General features: G+C 41.4%; 1 protein-coding gene across 6 annotated transcripts in view; it reads right to left on the bottom strand.

Moving 5' to 3' along the window:
• Window positions 1-3,777: 3,777 nt before the first annotated feature.
• The window catches only part of LOC128795094 (integrator complex subunit 6-like), a 39,462-nt gene continuing 25,995 nt past the window's right edge, over window positions 3,778-17,244 (bottom strand). For 2 of the 6 annotated variants that reach the window (XM_053955568.1, XM_053955569.1), the window contains exon 11: window positions 12,301-12,379. Coding sequence is in view for 2 of the 6 variants with exons in the window: in XM_053955565.1 (XP_053811540.1) it covers window positions 4,688-4,787; window positions 5,216-5,309; window positions 6,671-7,063; window positions 7,659-7,890; window positions 8,212-8,354; window positions 8,911-9,034; window positions 9,512-9,727; window positions 11,416-11,526; window positions 12,285-12,379 (1,508 nt within the window). In the remaining 4 variants the exon portion in view is untranslated. Of the gene's footprint in view, window positions 4,788-5,215; window positions 5,310-6,670; window positions 7,064-7,658; window positions 7,891-8,211; window positions 8,355-8,910; window positions 9,035-9,511; window positions 9,728-11,415; window positions 11,527-12,284; window positions 12,380-17,244 lie in introns of those variants that run through there. The other 4 variants (XR_008433391.1, XR_008433392.1, XM_053955565.1 and 1 more) reach the window with 4 other exon arrangements.

Raw genomic sequence — 17,244 nt, 5'->3', positions numbered from 1 at the left:
ATCAAATTCCCACTGCAGATGTAAAGATAAAACTTCCCCAAGCTCTCCAAAACATCAGATCTCCAGCAAAAATCTGAGGTTTCCATTCCACCACCTTTCCCAGGCCAAACTATTCTTCTCTTCAATAAAAATTGTTTGAGAGCTTCATCCCAAGCTCAAAATCTGAAGAAATATGCAGCTGCTTTGAGCACTTCCCAGCTCTTGCTGAAGGGCAATTTTCCTTACATGGTACCAGCAGTCCCCATTCCTGGCAAAGCCGTGTGGGTGAAGGCATGTGCAGCTCAGTTCTTCCACTGCCTATGGAAACATCCTCCAGCATTTACCAAAAGGTTGTACAAGTCTGTACAACAATTTTAACTCCTTCCGTGGCACATCCATCCCCTGAACTCTGAGTAATCAGCTGCTCAAGGCATCAGATCTGTGCTCCCAGCCCTGGAAAGCACCTTAAGCACTTTAAAAATGAAGGCTCTGACATGGAAGAGGTGAACCTGAACCACCTCCCACAGCACACAAGCAGCACCTGCCTTTTCCACCTACTCTTCCCACAGCCCCTGTCTGCATTTCCAGCTCCATGGACAACCACAGGGCTTCCCTGCCACGCTACTTTAGCCACTACCAAGAGGTAACACCACATCACAGACTGAGAGAAGAAAAACACCAATGCCAAAGCCAAGCCAAGTCTTTCAGTGAAGAAACAACAAGCCAGGTTGCAGCTCAACTGAACGGATTATTTCAGGGAAGTTCAACATTTTTTGTTTGGTCCATCCTCCTTGAAATGATCTAAGGATTCAGATTTAGAATACAGTTTAACAGTTCCTGCAGGCCAGATTTTTGCTAAATCCCAAGGCATTCTTCTTCTCCAGTTTCTTCCTTTTCCACTTAGGATAGACTTCAACTTGTTTTTGCAGACCTGCAAGCAGCAGCTCCTTTTAATTCCAGTGACTAACATCCTTCCTTCAGATCTCTGCCAAGCCTCCTGTCTGCCAGGTCTGAAGTGTCTTTGGCCTTGTTTTCTGCTTAACTAGGTTGCACATTCTCAAGACAAGCACTCTCAAGTCCATTTGCTAAAGGTGTGATGTTGCCATGTTGCTGGTATGAAACACTGTAATTGAGCTTTACAGGTTTTTTTTACTTCTTTCTGTTAGGTAATGCATTTCTTGTATTTTTCCATCAGAAGTTCCTTAGGAGATACTAAAGAACAGACTAAAAGAAATGAAACTCAACAGCCCACACTGCTGGCATTTCAGCCAGGCAGTTTAGAGGAAGAACCAGGAGAAAATTACCAGATGAAAAAAAAACCCAAAAAATTAGGTTTGGGGATTTTTTTTTTTACAGTTTCCTGCAAAGGGAGACATACAATTGCTTGACCACAGCACAGTAACAGCCTCTGCAGCTGCTATTTTGGAAGATGACAATCACTCTCTGATGCTGGTTAAATCTGGGCAAGAACACACGTGCCCACCATAAATGCACTGCACCCCCAAACTGGAACAGCAGCACCCAACAGACACCTGCCACAGTGACCAGCCTGGGAGCCTAGGAAAAACCCTTGATGTCTACAAGGGAAAAAATAAAGGTAACAAGCACTGAGGAGGCCTAGTTAAGAGAGGGTCAGAAAACCCTCAGATGCAGCAGAACTCACACAGGTATCCAGACTCCAAAGCACCTCACAACCCTTCCAACCCAAGGAAGGCAAGTGCTAAATTTGTTAATTAGATTGTTACACAATGCTCCTTACAGGAAACATAGAGCCATATTTTTTCCCTGCTTCCCAACATTCAACTGTGCCATGTTATTTCAACCTTACATATAAACAAGGGCTCAAAAATCTAAGTTTGAGCAAAGCACAAATGGCTTCCAATTCCAGGATGCATCAGTGGACCCACCCTCTCTCCTGAGCCCTTGCTGAGGGACACTCCTGCAGCGAGAGGCTCACCTGTCACAGAGGTCACAGCCCTGGTGACACAGCTCTTGCTTATAGACCAAAGGTCTGTACCAGCAAAGGCAAGGCCTGACACCAGCATGGCTCTCCTGGCTGTCCCTGAAGTGCCAGCACAGCTTGGGACTGTATTTGTTCAAGGCATGTCCCACCCACATCCAGCACTGGGGTCTGGCTCACAAGGAATTCTCTCCATTAAGAATCTTCTTAAACCAGTTGTGGAGCATTTTCTGCCTCCTAAATGAGCAATTTCCATGTGGAATTCAGGGCTGTGTGTGCTCTTCATCAACTGGTGTTGCTCCTTTTTCTTCATCTCTGCACTGACACAACCCCTGAAGACATCTTCCTTCCTTCCTTCTTATGAAGACTCATGTCCAGTTCACCATATGGTTTCTGCTGCTCAAATATTCTAACCCAAATTCAACCTATTCAGATAAAACAATGGTGAGGTAGGGGGAAATTCCCACTGCTTGCACTTGAATATTTTGTCATTTCTGAGGTGCAAGATTCCAAACGAGTGCATGGAAGTTACCAGCTGCCTGCAGCTGATTTGGCAGCCAACTGCATCCCACCAAAAGAGCAGATTTACACACTACCAAGATCACTAGTTAAAAATATGGCCCCTGCTGAGACACACAATGATCAAGTGAGTGTCTCTGGAATCAGTGATGAAAATTAAACAGCCAATAACTATATGGAAGAAAGCTGTCTCCTCTTGCCACCTACTACTTCAAGAATAGCACATTACATGCAACTTGATGCATTTAACCAGGCTGTTTTACAACGAGGTATGCACAGTATATCTCACCCTCCATAAATAAAATCCCTTAGAAGAGTCCAACACTTGGCATGGGATGTCCAACACAGTGACAAACAGCTGCCATCTGAAATTTGAAGGAGTAAATCCCCCTTTGTATCATTTCAAGGTATTTGTGGGGTTTTAAAACAGATATTCAATTTTATTCATCTGCACAGATGAATAAAAGTTACTTCTAAGAATCAGGGCACATTTACAGTAATGCCTTCTCCTATGGCACTTCATTCATATACACTGTGACAGAGATTCGTTGTTGCTGTATTTCATTTCCTTCTTGAATTTCATTTCCTTCTTGCATTTCACTGGTGTCATTCCAATGGTCAAACTGCATCTTCAAGGAAACCAAGGCCACTGCTTCAGAGCGGATGGAAAAGAAGTCTCACAGGCTGGCTTGTACTAAAAATACCAGCAGGAACAGAGAAGCACAGGCTCACCACGAGAATCTGTTTCCCTGCCTGCCAGTGCACTGGAATCCCTGGGATATTTCCCATACGAGGCCAAGAGCACAAGTCAGCATGAGCACAACTTTAACCTGTCTTTTAAAGAAAGCTGTTAGAGGATCAGAGGAGGTTATGAGCAAACAACTGAAAATACACACTCGTCTCAAGAGCCACTTCATACTGGCACATTTCTGGTACTGCTTTAGAGAGGAAAAAAAAAAATTATACACAGGTGGCTTCAGTCTTCTTTGTATGTTCTGTCATATATGGAACTGCCTTTGGACAAAATAGTTAAGAGGAACAGAGGAGAGGATACCAGCTCAGGTAACCAAGAGTTTGGTAAACTGGAACTTACAGCCCTCAAAACTGAGTAAAAATGTGCACCCCAGAGGCCAAGCTGAGTGACACCTGGGCAGCTGCTCCAGGGTACAAACACATTCTGCAGCTAACACCACAAGCTGTGTTTGAGGATGTGAAAGACCAGGTTCAGCTGGTTTTACAAAAATATCCTCAGTCTGCTGGTAACAGACAACTGGAGGAACTCAGTGCTGCCCGCTACAGACTCCTCAGATTAGCACTTCTTAAAAATTAATAAAATGGTTTATTTTATATATACATATGTTCCAAAAAATTTATACAGTTAAAATATCAAATTAGTGATCTGGTAACAATACTGTTCAAAATAATCTCTTTTGTATGAACATTAAAATACACGTTTTTAAAAGCGTTTCCTTTTAGTGCTTCCAAAGCACAGCGTGTGCCAAGGCCACCTGAAGAATCTCCGTCCTCCTCACAGGATGAAAGAGAACTGAAGTCGGGGACCTGGGAAGCCTCAGGTGCACTTTCATAATGTCTGCAGACAAAACAGAAGAGAGTCTGAGGTAGATTGTTTAGTGACCATCAGGTGGTAACAGTCACAGGGCTGTCTTTAGCTTTCATTAACACAATAGCAGTTTCTTTACTCTCAATCTACACTGAATCTCAAGTTTAAAGGCATGGCTAGCAGTTCTTGGGAACAAGACCCTTGTCTCTGTGGTGGCAACATGCAATTTTACCAGTGCAGGTGTTTCTGGGAGGGTTTTTTTGGGAACACACGGGCTCTCTCCACGATGCAGACAGTGTGTGCATTTGACAGTGCCCCATTTTAGTGCAACCTGCTGCCTATAGCACGTAAATGTCTAATGACAGCGTTCAAATGAGTAAATTCTCATCACCTGCAGGAGGGGCAGCAATGGTTATTTTCTTCCGCCTGTTGAGCAAAGAGCACCCTCCACAGGAAAAAGCCACACCTTTCATAGCAAATCCTTAAGGTTATAGCCCAGCTTCTGCCGAATCAGGCTCTGAAAGTTAAAGCTCCACTGCTTCTTCTCAGACTGTGACAGTAAAATCACTTGACTGCCAAGATGGTGAGGGCAGCAGCTACGTCCTCTTCCACTCTTCTGTGGCACAGCAAACTCGTTCCTGGTCCGCATTCGTCTGGCCGGTACATCATTATCTACTGTTGACATGATTAACTCTGTTGGGTGGGCTGGTGAAATCTAGTTCCTCTAGTATTCTCTCTAAGTGTTGTATTAAGACCCGTTTTTTAAACCTACAGAAGAGAGGGAGAACAATATAAATTTCTTCTTCCAAAAATACAGTTGAACAACTCAAAGAGTATTCAGCCATGACAAATTGTATTACCAGAGGCTCTCTGTTTCCAGTAGGGAAGAGCTTGTTTTATTTCTGGCATTTGAACGGCTAGAAAATTTAATTTAATACATCTGCCCCTGCTCAACCCACTTGTATTTTGAGTTGGTCTTCAAGAACAACCTGTTATCTCTCTAATTCATATTTAAACTTTAAGTGAAGACCATTTACTACAAAAAATGTAACATTAGTTTGACCACTAAAACAATTATAATTTAAATATGTCAAAACAGAAAATCAGAAACTCTTACTGATAAAGTTTATTATTTACTACGAAGATCTAAATTAATATTCAATTTATGACTCTGAGGCATTTATATCTATACAAACCTTGCTGCTTCCTTGATAGCAAATTCAATGAAATACTTCTGAATTTCCATGGGTCCTTGCACCTCCTCAAGAAGAGAAAATATTTTTTCATAATCTAAAAAAGAGATAAAAATTCAACCATGTATTAAAAATGAATGTTGCAGATGCAATTTCAGAAAAGCTCAAGAGCCAAAAATCAAAAAAAAGCTCAGTTTCATGTATCTCTGCATGATAAAACACATAAGACAAGAAAAACACCTGCACTAGCTTTAAGAGCAGAACACAGGTGATGGAATAATTTAAAGGAATACTGATGATCTGGGAATTCAAATGTGGCACTAAAGATTAAGGTTCTCTTTAAAAAGCAGCAGGTAGGAATATTTATCATCAGAAAATGCAGGCTGGTAGAGAGAAGCCTCCCATTTCCATGATCACAGTTAACATGCACAGGGCCACTAAACCCTGATCTGGCCTGCAGCCATCATTTCTGAAAGCAGAGGTTGCCATTACATCTCTTGAAAGACAAATTATCAACCCTTAGTGTGAGCACAACACGGCTGTCCCATTGGTACAAGGTAAATATGTCCACTGCAAAAGAATAAACTGGACATACTGAATTGGAAACAAATTTAATATCAGCACTGTTTCACTATTCCCCATAATTGACCCCTGTATGAATACATTTATGGTGCTGTGACCAGGAGTCTGCTCAGAGGGATGCAGAGGGAGCATAAATGGTCAGACCTCTGAACAGATTACATATTCAAGCCACGACAATTTAGCTTCTTTCTCTGATGACTGCTTGAATTCTGCAGCAAGACAGGTGACTCACACTGAATACAGTTTTAATCTGCATCACATTTACTAGGCATGAATTTGGTATAAAACTGGATGAGCCCCCTTTGCAGACTGTCAGTCTTCAGTTCTTAAGAGTTTGTAGCTTTTAGTGTTTCATCACTAATTAGTCTCACAAAATTTAAAAAAAAAAAAAATCACTCTGCTATAAACTGTTACTATTCCCTTCGAAGCATATTCCAAGATGCACACCCTTACAGAGATGTGCCTTTGCCCTGCAAAAGGGAGTTTTTTGATGGACACAGAGCAACAAGTACACTTTCTGTATACACAGGAGCAGTGCAGCCTAAAGCAGAGTATTCTCTGCTCATTAGATCACTGGTAACAAAACCAAAACCTCTGAAAGGTGCTGCTTTCATAGGGCACCTCTTACACCAGTTAACCTGTCTTCCAGGGCAAATAGGGTGACTTGGCACTCAACCTCCCAAGCACAAGTCTAAACTTCAACTCAGTATTTCCTCCCTTTTTGCCCCTCCATTGCTCATTTATGAGCAACCAGAAATTGCTCAAAATCTCAAGTTGTGTGTATATTGAAAACAGCTCCTTCCTTCCAGGAAAAGTCTTCTCTCTCGTACCACATATAATATATACTACTAAAATAAAGAAACCCAAATAACTTACTTCTTCCAGGTTTGCGAACCTCTTTCATCACTTTAATTTTGATGTCAGCATTGCTTCCCTCCAACATGGTAGGTGTAATTTTAAAGGAATTTGGCACCGATTCAGAAGTAGACTCCATGGCCCGCTTTTGGTCATCTCCACTCACACTGTAATTCAGAGGCCCTCGAACAAGTGCGTTGGTACCAGGTTTGTGATCCAAGCCATCTTCACTTAAACAATTGAATTCAACGGGTAAGGAGTCTAAGTCGTTGGGTAACATCTCATCCTCTCCCACAGCAGCTGGAACCACAGGAGCCATTTGCACAGGTAAGCCATCAATTTGCTTCTCCACTGACTGACAATTTTCTGCTTTCTTCTCTCCATTGCCATCCTGGACAACACTGTTATTGGTATCTATAAGTGAAAAATACATATCTTACTGATGCATAAGTGCAGCATCAAAAGAACCAAACAGAAGCAGTTCTGTATCCTTTTTGCATGAAGTGCTGTGTAGCAATCTGACAGCACTGGAAAACACTCCAATACTTTTGCTCAACTGTGGATGTGATCAAGGGAATATTTCCCCTTTGGACTGTTACATCTCCTATCACTATTGTGAAGTCACCATCTGTATTCCTAGTGCAATGTCACGACTCCTAAGTAAACTTATATCTTCCTTCTCTTCCCCAAACCCAGCTAACAGAGTTTTCTTCTGACTCCATTTGATGCAATAGGTGGGTATGAAAATTCCTATTTGTGGGAAACGAAACAACTTCTTTGCCACAGAATACACGAAGAAAAACTAAAAGCTGATCTGAGATACCTTCTATCTCCAAGCAGCTTTTTGATTTCAGATTTCATTAGCTGTAGCAGCAGCCTGTTCATCTAAGCCAACAAAAGAAACCCACTCCTACATACCAGCAAAGCACAGACGCGCTGGCAGAACCTTTTCCCTTCCTCCCCTGATCCCCCCCCACCAGCCGAGCTGCTGCACCACAGCTCAGTGTACCTTTATTTGCTGGGACCCCCTTGAGGCTCAGGTAGGAGGGGGAGCCAGGAGCAGCGGGTGGCCCCTTGCCGCCCACGTGGTTGGTGACGACGGGCGGTGACTGCGGCCGCCGCAGCAGGGGGGACATGCTGCGCCGCCGCTTCAGCGACGCCGGCGTGTTCGGCTCCCCGGGACGCTTGATCTTGTTCTGGGGCCCAGCCACAAACTCGTCGGCTTCATCTATCATCATACCCTGAAAAAGAAGTAATGAATTCAGTAGCAGTACAAACCAGCAACTGTTTCACCAATCCCCTGATGCGTGGAGTCCCTCTGCGTTCAGACTCAAGAGGCTTTCAGAACGCTTGACAGCTCTCAGAACAGAGATAACCAACCCAGAGATACCCAGAGAGAGCCCAGTCCCACTCTGTAAAGCAGAGTCTTGGACCACATGGGAAACATCCCTCCTTTCCACAGGTTAGCAATATATTGTAGTTGTGGGGGAGAAATTCTATGCACAAATTATTTCAAGTTGCATTAAATATGAAGGCACAGCAGGCAGCAAGACCCCTCCTACCTTCTTGTCCTGTTTAAATGGATTGCCAAATGTATGGAGTCTTTTTGGTTGATCTGGGTCAATTTCCCGAAGAGGTGAAGGCATCATTTTCAGGTATTCCTGGTAATTTCCCATCTGAGCAACAGGAACACTATGAAGGCAGTCTGCAACAGAAACGAGATCTTAATTTAATCTTAAAATTAAGGCAATACAAACTTCACACCTCAATTTCAAGAGTTAGCATTTAAGAACTAGAACTGATTATTTCTTTTGACTAGAGAGAATGAGCTGAAGACTACAATTGTGGAAATAAGCCTGGCAAAAGCTGAGCTTAATTGGCAGAAGAATAAAAAATAAGAAAGTTTAATTTCTATGTCAGCAACTGCATCTTTAGACCACCAGCACCTCACAAAAAACAAAGAGAGCTCCTCTCTGCCTTAAGCCCCCATCACTTTATAACGCATGTCTACTGAACCCTGGTGAATGTGAACGCTCTCCCATGGAACTTATTTTTAAATTTCAAAGCCGGCATGACATCTTGCATGACAGAAGGCAAAGATTTCCTTCCTTCCCCTTCAGAGTCAAGAAAAGGACACTGTCTGACTCAGCAAGATAAGCAATGCCCACCTCTGCTCCCACACCAGAAACCACTACCATAAGGAAATAACAAAAATAGCTGTATTTTCTTCAAACTATTAATGAAGAATTGCAATTCCTTACCTTCATCCTGCCCCAAGATAAGCCTGTGTGTTTTCAGAAGATTGGTTCTCATTCTAGTTAGCTGGTCTAGAAGACTGCGACGGGGAATATCATATGCATTTCTGAATGCCTGTGGCTTCAAATCCTAGTTTTATAACAAAATAAGTAACTTTCAGTTAATCCATCCGTTCTCATGCACAGATAAATTCCACTAAGAACTGTAATAACATTAACTTTTAAAAAATACACTTAAGCAACTTCAGAGCTTCATAACTGGATACAAGCAGCTCAGTGCCTGTCTTTTCAACATGACCTTATTCAGCATTAGTGCTTTCAGCTCCATTAAGAGAACACACATTAATTTGTGGATGAACAATAGCTGTCTTTTGCAGAGACTGGCACTTAAAACACAGTAATTTTCATTTACTACCATGAGGTTTTCAAACCGTGTCCCAAAATCAAGTGCAAAAAAATTGCATTTATTCTTCTCTCTCTTTATGTCTATGCTGTACTCATCACAGTTCAGCAAAGGTACTTCCTTCTATACTAAGTCCATAAAAATTACCCATATAAAACAGATGAGATTAACTACTTAGTCACACAAGATCACAGTGCTGTTTACCTTGTTTAAAAGTCCTATGTGGAATCCAGCAAATTCTTTAACATTCATTTCCGACAGTCTCAGAGGAGATTCCCCAGTGATCCCTTGCAGCAGTTGTTTAAAATCCCTACTGTGTACCAAGGAGAGGCCACTGGAGTGATTTTTCACTTTTATTCCAATTTCTTGTGGAACTTTCTTACCCACTGAACCTATTATCCGTTCCGACTCTATTTTTGTCTAAAATGGAATCACATCATGAGTTAAAGAATCAGCAGGCATTGCACATTTCCAGTACAAAACACACAGTACATTAGCAGAATAAAACTACAATTTTAGTTCCCTACTACCTACCCAGGGATACATTGGATTACATAGATTAGATCTCAAGCATAAAGAAATCCTAATGTGCTAACATATGGAAAAATATTTAGCCAGTGTATCTAAATTTATATGCCAGTAGGAGGTCTGTGAATATTCCCTGATTTTGCTGCAAGTCTGTGACTCTGTTGTGTCCCTGAAGAACCATCTTTAATGGGAAAGAAAAAACAAAATGGAAGGCAGGATGCCTTAGGTTACAGTAAAGTTGCATTTACAACAATAGTATTACTCAGATATAGTAATATAATTTCAGTTTATTTTTGAAGCAACCTATGAACTAAGTTTTGCCCTGTATGTTTGTAACAATATAAGGGAGAAAAGTTGCAAAAGAAACCTGTTTTATGAGTACATTTCTAAAAATGCATCACTTCTCCAATTAGCACAGATTTCTTATTACAGCTACAGAGAATTTTACTGTATTAACTTCTAACTGTATTCAGAGTTAAGGTTTTTTTACCCACTAGCAATACCGCCAAAGAAAAAAAACACCCAACCAACCAAACCCCCAAAACCCACTGTGATTGCAAGCCACTTCCCCCAGATCTCCTCCTCTGCACAGTTTGCTTCATTATCTGTGGGAAATTGAATTTAAGGACAGCAGGAGCACAGCAGAATTCTGGAATTGCCTGTGCCTATAGAGGAGCTGATAATGCATTCCACACATTCAAACTGTTCCATGTGCTGAGAACGTCTGTGAGAGCCACAGCAGCCATCTCGAGTCATTCCAACTCCACAGTGCAGATAAATCATAGGAATTTGCATGTCATTAGATTACCAAAATACCACAGGAAGTTTTATCTCTAGTAGATGCTCAGTCATTCAGAGGCTCTGGGATGTATTTTGTGCATTCTTTAAGGCGGAGGATTTTTGCTTTGTAATTTTAAAGGCTGCACTGCTTCCCCACTGCCTTCTAGATATTGAACTGCAGTTTTAGGAGCTCCTCATGCTAAAGAGGAAGAACTTCCAGGCCCTTACACCTGGAATGGCAGTCTTGGCAAAGAGAAAAAGATATGAAAGACTATTTCCCACCAGGTCACACTTAACACATAGAAAGACTTTGACCTGAAGGAAACAGGAAGCTCAGATATAAAGGTCAAACTGTAATTTTACTCCCCACAGACAAGAACATACTTTTTTTTTTTTTTTTTTTTTTTTTTTTTTTAAATATACATTGCCAAAGGACACATGGAAATAAACGTGAGACTGAAAACAAGCCTCTGACATCAGCTGTGAAGAACAATGGCAAGAGCAGGCATAAATCAAATTAATGATTATCTTTGTAGTTTAAAATCTAACAAATATTTAAAGTATAGCTGAAGAGGTTTCATTTGCATTCCTCTCCACCACTTACAGAAGGCACAATCACTGGCTACAGAACCATACTGAATTCATCCATATTTGCAGTGGAAATGCTCACCAATCTTCAATTATAATATATGCTGCACACCCATATGAACTCCCCCACAGGGATTAACTGCTTTATAATGAGATTACCACAAACTAAATAATCAACGCACTTCTAATTGCAAAGGTTTCATCAATACTACCTGTTGGCTGAGTTTTTTAAGGTAAGAGATAACACTGTAACTAAGTCCACAATCTAAATTATCTGATATCAGATTTGGAGCTCCCATCATCCTTAGGGCTTTCTTTAATGGCTATAAGGAAAACAAAATACACAATAGTAAGAGAATAAGTATTTAAAAAAAGAAATTTATAAGCTCAATCATAGGAAGCTAAGGCACATAGATTAGTGCTCTAGCTTTTCCACTTTTGGCCACTAAAATTCAAGTCTATTCAGATAACATGTGACATGAGTTTGGTGTCTAACTAGCTCACAATGGACATTATGCCACATCACCAAGACACCACACAGTGTGGTGCCACTGGCAATTTCCACTCAAAGGCTCAGGTCCAGAATAGCCGGGATGATGCAAGTCCATATTGAGGTGCATTGTCCAAGCTACACGTAAAAGGTGACACAGTGCCTCCCTCCACCCTTTATTTGGCCCAGTCAATATCAGCTTCCCAAGTTGTAGCACTTCACCCACATTAACAAACAACCTAATCTGCATTTTCCTTATCCAGTTACAAAAATAATGCCAAATTTGGTTTCTCTGAATGTTCTGAAGTACTTTTGATCAAAATTAATTTAATATTTAATAATCAGAAAAGACATTTTATTAAACACTTAAGATATTAACACAGCTATTATTTCTCCTCAGTATTTCTACAATTCTTTTAATGCTTAAAAATGTTTGCTCTAATCTACATACCTCTGAAAGGCAGAATGTTAACTATCTAAAATGCCATCATAATTATGTAAAAAAACTTTACTAGGAAGAGGTATGATGCAAAGGACTCTGGTCACACCAGCCATTATACCCCGGAGGATGAGATGAGAAGAGGAACATACCAGTAAGTAGTAAGGAGGCATTGTTTTTAAGTAGTTGTCAAAAGCCTGTCGCCACTTCAGATTTGGTTTAAGTTTGTGAACCTTAAACAAGTCATCTGCAACAAGGAAAACAACAAAAGAAGGTGTCATTTATACAGTCCCAGACCTTTAGCTTTGTCCAAAACCACAGGTGCCAGGTTTCCCCCCGTTTTCTCCCCCCACCCATCTCCCAATGGGGCTTCCCCCCAAAAACTGCTCTTAACCTGAGGTGTGAAGGATTGGGAATCCCCACTCCTAGCTGCAGTAGGCAATCCAGAGCAAGTCCCCATTGCAACCAAACTTACAAGGTACACCAGACTTAAACACTGCACACAACTACCAGAGCACGGAAGGTGCAACAATCCACCTGTTTCACCTCCCTTGCCTCTCTCTTGTACATCAGGGAGTCCCTGTATCTGATTAAATCAAACAACATTAATTTGATTCCATTTCCATTTTCAAACCAGCTTTCTTCTGTTCAACCTGTATGATGAATTCTGGTCTCCAGTAAAAATATTCTTTGGCATTAAAGGGAAATAAAACAAGTCCAATCAGAGAATCCTTCTGGACGGCTTTGCTGGACTTGCTGCCAACAGCAGCAGCTACACCCGGCAGATAAGGGGTTACCTCCAGCCACATCACCTGCCTCATGCCAGGGCAGCAAAGTCTCCCACAGGTACAGACAAGAGAGAGAAATTAGCTACAAAAACTGCTGTCCTTTAAGAGAGGGGCAACCAGACATTTCTTTCCTTTGGGTAGCGATTTAGAAGCACATGGCTCACTCCAGGTGTGCACCTGGCTGTTCAGGAGAAGCGTGGGCCTATTTGCTGTGCACACTGAACTGTGCCTGTGGTCTCTATGCCAAACACAGCATCCTGCAATTTACCATGTGCAATTATGAATTATCCACTGAAATAAAGGTTCTTCTTAGTACGATTGTAGCACGTGGCAAAGTGAGGCTAATGGAAGGATATGCAGGTCTGAAGAAAGGGGATGTCCAAAAATTAACTGGGGAGAGCTGCAGGAGACAGAGATGCACAGAAGAGGGTGTGCAAAAGACAGATGTAGCAAGGAAATAGTTTTCTCCACATTGAGTTTTCAGGAAGATGTATTAGGAGAAGAAAATTTGACTTGCACGGTATTCTGCACAAATTGAACAGATGTTATGATACTACTTCCCAAATTCTCATAGACAAACCACACTCAATTACAGGTATTTTCCAATCTAAATGAGTTCTGGATTACATATAAAAAACATACTACAGATGCTACTTCTTCTCTTCCCTGGCCTGACGAAAGTGGGCTGGAGTTGGAGAGGACAAATCAAAATTCCATTTAAAATCTCAATATACCTGCAAGCTTAGCACTATTATCCAAAAGAACCTGGGGTGATATCATGACATATGACAAAAAATAACATCCATTCTTATTTCACAGATCTATTTCCTTTTTGCAGCAAAACACAAGTTAAACTCCTCCCCTCTCAAAATTCAACATAAAAAAAAAAACACCTTAAAAAGCAAGATTGTCAGTATTATAGTACGCCCTAATATTTTACAGTCTATGAGTACAGCTTGAACCTTAAATCAGCACTTGATTAATGTCTCACTTGCTGCACTGTGAGGCTCTCCCAGTAAGAGCACACAGGCACTGTGACATGGCACAGGCACTCCTCAGCTCAGCCACCTGGGCTCCCAATCCACAGCACACTTCTACTCCCAGACATCAAATGCAAAAGCACCTCCCTGATATCTGCTATCCCAGGAAAAAAGTCCCAAACCTATGCAGAACTTCGGCTTCTTAAAATCAGCCTCCCCATAGCACAAAATCACTGCAGGAACTGCCACCTTCTCAAAAGGGTAGTAAACACAGCCACAAGTTTCAAAGAGAACTTCACCATCAGCATCTTACCTGCCTCTGCCTTGAGAGTTTGAGACACACACTGTCAAGCAGATTGCAACACAGGCACCTGAAAGGCACTTTTTCCCCTGTGCCCTGGGCTGCACATGATGATTTATACAAATAAGCAAACTAAAAATCATCTAGTTAACTATGTCTTTCACAGATTAAATCCCAAACTTTTGCAGATAAAAATCAGAAAGTACTGAAAAAAATCCTTACACAATTTAGTTTTACTTCTACCTAATTATTTTCAGATACTAATTTTTGCATAGTCTACTTAATGCAGAATTCTTTTTATTTCTAAACTCAGAGGGAGTTAAAAGCACTGTATAATTGGGAACATGGTAGTAAAAACCATTATGAACAGCCTGCAAGCTGCAACAACTCAAGGGATCAGGTAAAATCACACAGACCAGTTAACTGAAAATTGCATTGCAAAATCTTTATCCACTTCAGATTAATGTACAAAGCAACCAAATTGTGACAAACAGGACACAATACACACTTTTAACACTCAGTACTATAGAAGGGGGCTGGATGCACCTTTAAAGATCAGTGAACAGTTAAAGAGAGTGTGAGAGAGAGGAGAGTCAGCAGGTAATTTAATTCAGCTGAAGCCTAAATTACAACAGTTCATTCACCATGTAACCCAAAGTAAAACTTAACTTTTTTTTTTAAATCATCACTCACATTAAATTCCACCTGAGCAAGTACACCACCATTCCCTGTTGACTCCTGTAATTCTCCTAATTATGCACTAATCCTCTATTCTAGGTAGCAGATTCATGATTTTACTTTCACAGAAAACAGTATCCTTCCCTGCAAACCATCCAAGTAAAATTAAGGCACTGCAACGGAAAACAGCATCCATCATTACCTAAGAAAGGTATTGTGCCACTGATTCCCCACTGACACAAAACGTATCAAAATGTATTTGGTGTTCCTCCCAGAGCCACAGCATGCTGTGCTCACACTGGTGGGAACACAGCCCTTAGTTTCCAAAATATAAAATCATTACTTGCAGGTTCTCTCACAGAGCCTGTAAAACATCAAAGGAAACTGTCCAGGCTGCAGTCCTTCACAGGCAGACATTTTCTAAATGCTCATCCTGTTGCATATTTAGACACACAGAGAAAGGGTATTTAACCACCTTCTCAAGGCATTTCCTGCATGGCTGTTTCACTGCTGCTTCTGCTGACACTCCCAATGAACTCCTACTGCCCAGCAGTGCTTGCCCTCCCACCCATGCAGCTAAAAGGAACCAAGGAAACATCTTAGGCAAGGCAGAAGCATTTAGAAATATACCTCATGTTTACTTAGCTCTCCCTAAAACCCCTCCTTCAACTTCTGCTTCACGAACCTGGCTGTACAATGTTTTTAAACAGCATAGCACCTGAAGTACAACAGCTTTGCAACAATCCTTCAAGAGGAAATTTCTATCATCTGTGGGCCAAGCATTCAGAATTGAAGCACGTCAGCATCTGCCTGTGAAAAGCTCTGCCTTCAGCAGCCTCCTACTGAACAGAAAGAACTGCATCCCACCTCCTCAGTTCTGGGAGCAAACCAGCACCAAGCTAGCCAGGACTTCTCTCTAGCTTCCTGAAAGCAAACTGGAGCTGCTCATCCCACATCATCCATCATGGCTAATGGACCAGAGACCAGTGCTTTTGTCAGCCAACCACAGTGCATGAGTCCATTAACACATGGATTGGCACTGTTTTATCAAGTCCTGTAAACTGGCTCCTTTCCCTTACAAAGCTTCAGAATGCAGGCTCTGGAATTTAAATGCCAGCAGAAGTTACAGCATTCCCAAATCCACTCTTGCAGAAACCAAGACATAAAATCACCAAGGCTATAGGATGTGGTACAATTCATCTCCTTCAGCCACAGACCAGTACAACTTGTTTTAGTTTGCTCAAGTATCACCTGCAAGCTACCTCATGCCAACCTGTCTTACCTGTTTGTAGGGCTGTCTTGCACTATTTTTCAAAAAGAGAATTAAAACTTCGCCTGCTCAGGAATGCAGGAGGAAAACAAAAATGCAAGAAAAAAAAAATCTGAAAACATCTTACTATCTAAGGTTGAACGCATTTGATGATACAGTACAAATAAATATACAGTTGTAAAGTGGTTTTGTCTTTGAAAGAATCACCAGAAGGAACAGAGGTAGATTATCCATGGTACTGTCCCAACCAGTCCTCCAACACAATATTCTACCAGTAGGGCAGGAGCCACTAGAACCACAGTGATCAATATGGGAGGTAGTGGCTGAATGGAGCAGACTTCTCCTGGTCTTGGGAGTCCTCACATCCTTTTAAATCTGGGTGAGAGTAATGAAAAATTGGTTTTACACACTCATGTCAGTCCTCTGCTGAACCATCAGTAGCCACTACTAATGTGTATGAAGGCAGACACAGGAGGAGTGTTCCTACCTAAATACAGAGCCAAATACAGAGTCAGTATTGCTAAGAGCATCTATAAATAATAACCAGGCATGCTGCTTATCATCTCACTCTTTTTCTGTACTGCTAAGTAGAAAAGGGTCCAGATCTACTTTTGTGTTGAAGGTATATTCCACAGAACTTAATTCTACCATGCTTTAGAGACCAAGGATAAACGAAGTCCTGGAAGGAGATCCGAAGGTAACACTGTGCGTGTTTGTATGAACAATATGGAATGCGTGGGATTCATGCCCTCAAGAAAACATCCACTTTACAGCTCAGGCAATGTGGAAACTCTGCATCTTCCTTTGAAGAGCCTTCAGAAATATAAGAAATGGATTACCAGGTGAGTAAACTGCAGAATAGCACTACACACACTGAAAAGTGCCTTTCCTCAAAGAGAAGGAAGAGCTTTACACCCCTGTAAAAAAAAAGGCAGGGGGAAGACAAGAGCTGCCAGGGAAGACACAGCAGAACTGCAAATGTCAACATCAAAATGAACAGGGAAGTTAACTTAGGATCAGTGATGGCTTTTCAGCTAGTGGATCTGCTGCAGTATTTCAGGAACCACAAAGTCATCAAAACTCTCATCCTCCTTG

The sequence above is a fragment of the Vidua chalybeata genome, chromosome 14 (genome assembly GCF_026979565.1).
Source record: "Vidua chalybeata isolate OUT-0048 chromosome 14, bVidCha1 merged haplotype, whole genome shotgun sequence".
NCBI classification, from domain to species: domain Eukaryota; kingdom Metazoa; phylum Chordata; class Aves; order Passeriformes; family Viduidae; genus Vidua; species Vidua chalybeata.
Note: the sequence above shows the minus strand (reverse complement) of the source record. Positions and strands in the feature narration are given on the sequence as shown.